Source organism: Dermacentor silvarum, chromosome 1 (genome assembly GCF_013339745.2).
Source record: "Dermacentor silvarum isolate Dsil-2018 chromosome 1, BIME_Dsil_1.4, whole genome shotgun sequence".
Classification (NCBI taxonomy): domain Eukaryota; kingdom Metazoa; phylum Arthropoda; class Arachnida; order Ixodida; family Ixodidae; genus Dermacentor; species Dermacentor silvarum.
The window spans coordinates 434611989-434620198 of NC_051154.1; the positions used below are offsets into that span (position 1 = coordinate 434611989).

The 8210-nt window shown below is 46.7% G+C and overlaps 1 protein-coding gene across 2 annotated transcripts in view; it reads left to right on the forward strand.

Annotated features, from left to right (window-relative positions):
• Positions 1-8210, forward strand: part of LOC119448495 (frequenin-1-like) — a 530094-nt gene that overhangs the window by 510766 nt on the left and 11118 nt on the right. For both annotated transcript variants that reach the window (XM_049660784.1, XM_049660783.1), the window contains exon 7: positions 3096-3592. In XM_049660784.1, the coding sequence (XP_049516741.1) occupies positions 3096-3239 (144 nt within the window). In that variant the 3' untranslated portion in view covers positions 3240-3592. The remainder of the gene's footprint in view (positions 1-3095; positions 3593-8210) is intronic.

The following is an 8210-nucleotide window of genomic DNA, read 5'->3' on the forward strand; positions in this document are numbered from 1 at the left end:
AAACACAGAAGCAGGTTAAAACAAAACAATTGCTCCACTGAAAAAAACCTTGTTATCATGGCGCAAGTAGTCTACACTCGTGTAGTTAGACGGAAGGCACACCGAACTAAATACTTATGTGACGTCTGAGAAAAGCTATTTCGTCGAACTCGATGTGCCGCAGTCCCACTGGCACTGTTACGGGTGGTCGGATACTGGACGCATTGATTCGCGAGAAATATGAAAAAGACCACATGCGGGTTCTTTGCATTATTGGATAACGGTGAGAATCACGGGCCCGATTCACAAAGCTATTCTTTCGTAAGTTCGCTTTGCCATTGGCTGGCCGCTTTCGCTAATGATATGTCTGGCATCCGGATTGGCTGAAATTCTTTCTTGCGAACAATTTTAGCGGAAGAAGTTTTTGTGATTTCGGGCCCAGATGGAAAACGTTGTTCAAGAGTTAGGTTACGGCAACTGTATTAAAGGAGTGCCTACCTTTTTATGTGACGCAGTATTTATAGCGAGAAGGCGGTTGGTGTACTGTTAAGATCCGCAGCCACTGTGGCAATGATGTTACCAGCTTAGTAATCGTCCTTCCACTACTCTGCAGGCAAAATTTGTTATCTTCGAACATACACATGGTCGATTTAACGAACAAAAATCTTACGACAGCGGCAACGCGACAAAGACGTTTTGAAAGTAGCGGTGGGGAAATGTTGCGGCACTGACTGCACCAAACACTTTAATGCAGATTCGAGAGTCGCAGCATAACGATCTGCTCAAATGCCATCCGCCATGGCAGACTATATTTTGTTAGTACCGTTAGATTAAAGAAGAGAGTCTGAAGCTACATGTTGACTTTGAACGTACTCTGCCGGTTCACACAACAGTAACGCCGGTATTTGCAACTGATTCAGTTATATTTGTTGCCTATACATTTGCTGTCGTTTGCTATATATATGCCTATATATATGCCTATATATTTGCTGTCGTTTGCGCATGATGTTGAGATTTTACAGAGCCCTGAAACAGTTGATAACATAGTTACGAAGAAACCAGAGAATGTGTAGGCATTCTTCAAGGAATGTCCTCCCACCAGAATGTTTCGAAGGCATTCTGTATCAGCGCAGTTACGACGACCGGAAGTGTCCTCTTGCTGATTTCCAACTTTTGCATTATTCTTGGCGCACTGCAGTCCGCGAGTATTTGCTCCAAATAAAGACAATGCTTGTCGCCGTGACAAAAAAAGGTGTTGCCACATTCTTTATTCTATTTCTTCCGTTCCCCTCTCTTTCAGTCCCTTCGCTATTCGTTTATGGCGCAGCTGTTTCGCTATATCTGTGTAGTATTATTCAGAATACAAGGAATCCAATGGAAGGAATGCCGGGTCTCGTTACCACGCCATGTAATACGCTCATATCCACTTCGGTGAAATCCGCTCGCAGTTTTTATACGTTGAAGACAGTCCTAGCACCAGAGAGTGATACTACAGACAGTGGTTTTGAAAACAACAATTATGTTGCTTAATGTTAGCAATGCGCGACAGTTTATCTTAGCCATATGCAAACAACTTCTACATGTCTTGCAGCTTTGACTTTGCGTACCCTCTCTCTCTCTTGAAGCTTTGCCAGTGCTAAAGATTTGTTAATGTATTAGGTTCGGAGTGTGAGCGCCGGAGCTCACCTTTACGCTCGAATGCGGCTGATTACCCCTCAGGGAGCAGTCGTGGTTGATATAAGTTACCTACGTTTTCATTGTTCATTGCTTTTTTTTTCGGCATTGTGTTCGCTCACGTAGACGCTTGCGTTTCGCGAACCGGTACTTTTTGGGCGTGAAACCTAGCGCCTGTTCGATTTACATTAGGTTCACTACACTACGCGCACCTGTTCACGGTGCACTGCAACACAACCCTCGATTCGCCGACGCAAAAACGCGTAACTGCACCAGGTCTATCGCATGCGATACGGTGCAAGGAACCTCCGCACCTGCTAACCGAGATACTAGCCTCATGTAGACGATGGTTGCCATACCGTTGCCGCCAGTGTGGGCGCTTCCAGATGACACTAAATGCTGTCCAACCTCTTCGACAATGGTTGAGCTTTCTACAATGCAATGAGCCGAGCAACTTTCGTTAATTATCATTATTCAACGTCACAGAAACATTCCATAGGTGTGTTGAAAACAATACTACGTCAATTCAGTCGCAACGCTCCAAATAGCGTCGATACCTTGCCGCCTCCATACTCAAAGAAACATATGCAGAGGTAGCGATCACTGAACGTACAGTTTGCAGTAGCTGTTAAACCGAAAGAAACACGATACGGCACCATGCTCTTACAACAATGGAGAGAGCGCTGCAGATGTGATGAAAGTTTGCATGCCGTTTAAAATGTGTTCAGCGCGTTACAGCAGCGGACACAGAAAACATTAACAGCATAAGACTTCAGCGAATTATCTACTTCGCGTAGCAATGTGTTACTATTATTATAGGCATCACCATCATAATCACCAAAGATGTTCCAAGGGTTCGAAGTAAACACACGCACACACTCTCTCTCTCTCTTTCGTTCTCTGTGGAGAACATAAATTTATTTTATACAAGCGAGTGCGAGATGAGGTTTGTAGTAGGTCGGAAACGTCGCCTTGATAGCTTCTACGAGGGCTTCTTATTTACCGTAAAAGTTCCACTGCGTGAACTCATATGCTTTGTTGTTTCTGCTCTCCAGGATAGTGTGACGGTTTCGTCGGGATTCCATTGAGTTCACTTATGTTAGCACATATGGTAATGTTTCCCAAAATATTATCCCATCGTTGCACTCGAACATAGAACTTTTCTGATAAACTGAAGCAGTTCTTGCAGCCCAGTGTTTTGCGACACTCCTGCAATGGCTAACAACATTGAGCCGTGTGATTTGGAGAGAAAATTGAACTTGAAGAGCAAATTGCGCGGAGCCCGATATCTCTCACTAAATATTTAGTTGGAGCGTTAACTCAAGTGTCGGAATTGACAGTCAGGCACTTCGTGCTCCTTCTTATCGCTCAACTGGGGAATATGGGAAGAGCACCAGCGCTCATTCATAGGTATTGCTTGCTCCGGTCTGGGGACGACGCAGGACGCTGACGCCCGCATCAGCCGCGAGGAGTTCTGCGAGGGTTTCAAGACGGACCCCTGGATCCGGCGCGCCCTGCTCAACGCCGTCTCCATGCCGGACCAGCCCAAGAGCCTGCGCAGCTTCTCGACCGCCTCCTCTGAATGACCCGCCACGGTGGCTCGTCCGCCTCCGCATGGCGGGCCGGGGTCCCGATCGGCCGTCCCGGCTGCGCACGGCCACCGCGGCTGCGACCGGCGTAGACAGCGCCGAGTCTGGCCCAGCGCCCAGCACGTGGTCGCGGCCTCGGCACAACACCACCGGCGTACGGCAGCGGGCTCTGCGTCTGCCGGCGCCGGCGACCAGGAGCGCCGAGGAAGCACTGCCGCGCCGTCGGGTTTGGCCGCTACTGTTGCGGCGGGACCCGGTCGCTGCGGGGGATTCACCCGCTCTTCGGCCACGTCTTTCTCGTCGGGCCGCGGATCCCTCTGCAGCGGTGACGGAACAGCCGCATTCGAAAGGTATAATGTCCCCTGCAGCCACTGCCTGTTGTATGTCTTTTCCAGTAGCTTTGCCAAAGTTGGGCTCATGATGTGTAGCTGGCGGCGGATTATGCGCACCTAAAGGCTTCGGTGCAGACTGCAATGTTGTCAATTATCTGGGAGTTAGCTCTGTGGCGGCGGCCACATTTACATTTTGGTTGGGGGCTGCATGCAACAGCGCTTTCGAGAGCACAATAAAGATCCCTAGGTGGTTAAAATTAACCCGGAGTGCCACTTGGCATCTCTTACAGCTCTACAGTGTTGCTTTTGAACGTTAAACGGAGTCAATGAGAAATTGCGCAGAAAACATCACACATCGTTTATTACATAAATAAGCGAAGCTTAAATTCTCGTCATTTCGCGAAAATAGTTTCACGTCTAGTTTTATAATTCGCAGGTCACGTGCGGCTGGATTGTCTGCACTCTGAAAGCGTTTGAGAGCCATCTCGCTCGCACCTTCGCCGGCTAAATTTGCGTACCGCTGGATTGAAACTAGATGTAGAATGCGTGTGGCGGCAGTGAGTAGTTTGACTCCTGGACTCCACATGTGCTCTGCAGCCCACACATGCACGCTCCTGCACGCCTCTGCGCCTGCCACAGCCTTACTTGTATTAGAGGAGCGGAATGGATCAGCTCATCCACCTCAGGAGTGGGAAATGGTCCAATTATCACCATTCCGAGGAGTTAAAAGGAGTGGAATTACGGTGATGTCCACTCTCCGGAAGGCAGTGGGAATGTAATGGAGGCCGGGCCCCACTCCACCACTCTGCTGGGCAGCCACAGGCGACCGGGGTAAGCGATAGCTCGAGCAATGCGTTTGAACTCGAATGAGTTGTCCAGCATATTAGTCATTTGAAGTAGCGTTTGTAATATGGCTGGCAAGGGGTGAGCAAATAATTTTTGTCAGTGCTGCGAGTGCTCAAAGTTTTACAACGCGAAATACGCTCGCATAAAAGGACGAAGTACACAAGGCCGCAGGGCATGATCCAACTAGAGCGGAACACTCAGGGGCTGATTTCACAAACATCTTGTTCGTAAGTGATCTATGTCATTGGCTATAAAATACTCTTACAAACAGTTCTAACGCAAGAACGTTTTGTGAATACGGCCCCAGGGGCCGAATTCTCAAAGCTTTACGTTTGTACGTGCTTCTTGCCATTCGCAAGCCGCCTTCGCTAATAATACGCATAGCACTAGGATTGGATGGAGTTTGGCCTTACGAACAACGCTAGCATAATAGCTTTTTTGTGAATACAGAACTAGGGCTCACAAACACAAGCGGCCGTATTCACACAAAAGACACTTGCGCTAGGATTGTTCGTAAAAGCAGCTGTGAGCCAATCGTGACGTTGAACATATTGTTAGAGAAAATGAGCGCGGAGAATGACGAATATTACTTCCGAACGAAAAGCTCTGTGAATACTAGCAAAGTTATTTTACTTCCCCTTGTGATGATAAAATTCACAGAAAAGTAGTTTGTCCTATAGACTCGTGTAAGGACCGCACCCGCGTAAGGGCCGCACCCCCAACTTGGCAGTCCGAAATTTGAAAAAAAATAAAAGAAGCAAACGTGTTCGGCGCCAGATGTCGCGCGCGCGTCGGGCGAATCCCTTGCTGTAGAGATCAGCAAGAGACGATTAGAGTACTGGTGGAAAAAAAGTAGGGAAAAGATGGATGCGACCTGATCTCTTAAAATCATAGGCAGCGGTACAAGGTAAATTTTTGAAAAAGAAAAATAATGATAGGTATACAAAAATGCAAGATAAAGAACATGTATAGTATACCTGATTAAATCAAGCAGGCTAGGTGACTATTTGTCGCCGCCCCGTTTCAAAGGGGATGCCAATAGATCATCATCATCATCATCATCAATCCTCGCCCGCTGCGCATTTCTGAGTGCTGTTACTAGATGGCGTGAGCTGGCGTGTGCACAAGTCGCCAGCTGCACCGACACCATTTTTACCAGAAGGTGAGGTCCCGTGAAAGGGCCGCTGCTTATCAAAATCGTAATAAAAAAAGTGCGACCCTTACTCGAGTCTATAGGGCGTGTCTTCGCCCTCATGGCCACAATGGCGCGATCAAGTTTCAGCGCAAGCACTTTGTGCACGAAGTGTCTTGCGAAGGCGGTAGCAATCGCAAGCGGCGAATGAGTGCTTCGAAGTTTGCGCTCCGTGGAAAACAACACCTTTAATGCCACAAATTTTGAGCATTGAGAAACGTCCGTTACCTATAATTACCCACTTCTTCATTTAGGCGACGCTGGAGCTGATGGCGCAATAAGAAATTCACAAAGAGCACACTTGTAGATCTTGGGCTAGAATGAGGACTTGTACGTTTCGTTAATCTTTTTATATTGCCCTATGTCGTTGCTCGTAGCTAAAGCATGCTTATTTTCGGCTGGCCTGAAGTCATCGATAACCTGTTGGGATGTATGCATGCGCCTTATAAGGGAGGGGGAGGGGGGGGGGCGCTGCTATGACTAAGGTGGATTAGTAAATCTCGTTTTCTTGTAATAGTTTTTTCTCTGCATAACAATATTCCGTCTTCCGTCTGAGTGCGTCGTAATGAGTGCTATTTGCTTTTGCGGACTTGTATACATGGTAGAATCGTTTTGAGCCATTCATAAAGAAGTGGCTGTAATTCTTATGAAGATGTCACTACTGCTTTCTGACGTTTAAATAACGTATCGTTTGGGGCTGCCTGATTTGTTCTTCCTATGCAAATTTGTCTCACGCGCTGTGCTGCTGCATTCAGATAATATCGTGCACTGTATCTGTGCATCAGACTGTCAGATCGTGTTAGCTTCACATTTGCAAGCTGAATGCGAAAACATAGTAATTGCATGTAGAAAAATGTAGTAAATATGCGGGAGGTAATTCATTCAAAATATGTTAGCTGATTTATTCTTTGTTATAATCCTCAGAACATATTACTGCGTTAGCTTCTATTCGGTGTTCCTTTGCTCAATGTGATGCAGTTATCGATACCAGCCGCAGCACCAAATGAAATATACGCCGCCATAGCATTCGGTCCATGGCCTCGCCGAGCTCAACTGCATAGCAAATATTGGCCCTACATTCACAAAGCCTCTCATTCGTGAGTGCTGACTGCCATTTGCGGGCTGCTTTCGGTAATGATTAGTCCATCATCACGTTTGGCTGGCATCTGCTATTACGAACGTTTCAATAGTGCAAGTGCACTTTTTGGAGGGGGGGATACGGGCCCTTGTCTATATGACGTATCATCTAGAGCACTGAATGGAACCACGAAATGCCGACGAAGAGAGGGCGCCGTTGGCGTAACGCACGTGCTTGACTTGCGTTGTTTCGCTCATAGGGATGACACCAAAAATTCGGTTTCTCAAGCCTTTTGCTCATCGTCTCTTCGAATGACTATATTCTCTGCGTAAGGAAAGCAATAGAATCGATGGAGTCAAGCAGTAGCAGAGGACTAACGTATGGGCCGTAATTGCTGTACTGCTAATCTTGCCGAAATGGCAGAGTTCTTTTATACCAGCTGCAGTGCCTCGGTATTTATGGCGCCTTGCTGCTAAGCACAAGGTTGTGGGTTCGTTTTCCGACCGCTACAGCCGCAATCGGATGGGGGAGAAATGCAGATACGTTCATGTACTGAGACATGGCTGCCGCTAACGAAACTCTGGTTATCGAAACTAATCCAGAGTTACTTACTACAGCGCCTCGTATAAACCGTGAATCCTTCGGGATGTTAAACCCCGTAATTTTATTTTAATTATTCATTTTTCTTGTTTTTTCATTGGTTCCTTATAATTGCACTATTGCGTGTTGATCGTCCGCCACTGCTCCACGTGTGAAATGGCTCACATTCCCTTTAATTTTTTTTTCAGTTTTTGTTTAGTTTGAAAGTGTAAGGCTCTCTGCTGGGCTGTGATGAAAGTTGTCTGTCACTTAACTTCAGATTCGGGTTAAATATCGGAGTACGTTTCTCCTGTTACTCCTTTGTTTCTTCTTCGCCCTCCATCAATGGCGTACTCGCTCCCGTACGGCTGACTATACGAAACATGATTATAGACGGCAAGAGACTGGCCACAGACGCCACGAAGCATGCTAACCTTTATATATAGAGCCATTTGAGCTTTATGTGAACTCTGCGTTAGCACTTTCATACCTGTTCTGCATATATTGTTTTTCTCTCTTCTGCCTGCTTTAACCGGCCAATGTATATTAGGTACCGTGTCTTTTTTTCTCTCATTAGTTTCCTTTAGCCGGCCAAGAAACAGGAATAGCTTCAATGTAAGAACATTTGGCTTCCGATGCTTGGGCAGCGAGGTGCGTTGGCTGAGTGAGAGGACAACGCTATGCGGTGCTACGGCCACGCTTACCCGTATGCCGCCGCTGCAAGGCCATGTTTTAGCGAATCATTTGCAGTGTGTCCTTTCTCTTAGAGAGACAATTATTTCTTAATTTATGAATTACTTAAATTCTGGAGTTTTAGGTGTCAAAACTATAATACAGAGGCAAGTGGGGGACTACGGATTAATTTTGACCACCTGGCTTTCTTTAACAAGCACCTAAAGCTCAGTACACCAGTGTTTTTTCATTTTAGAACCAGCGATTGG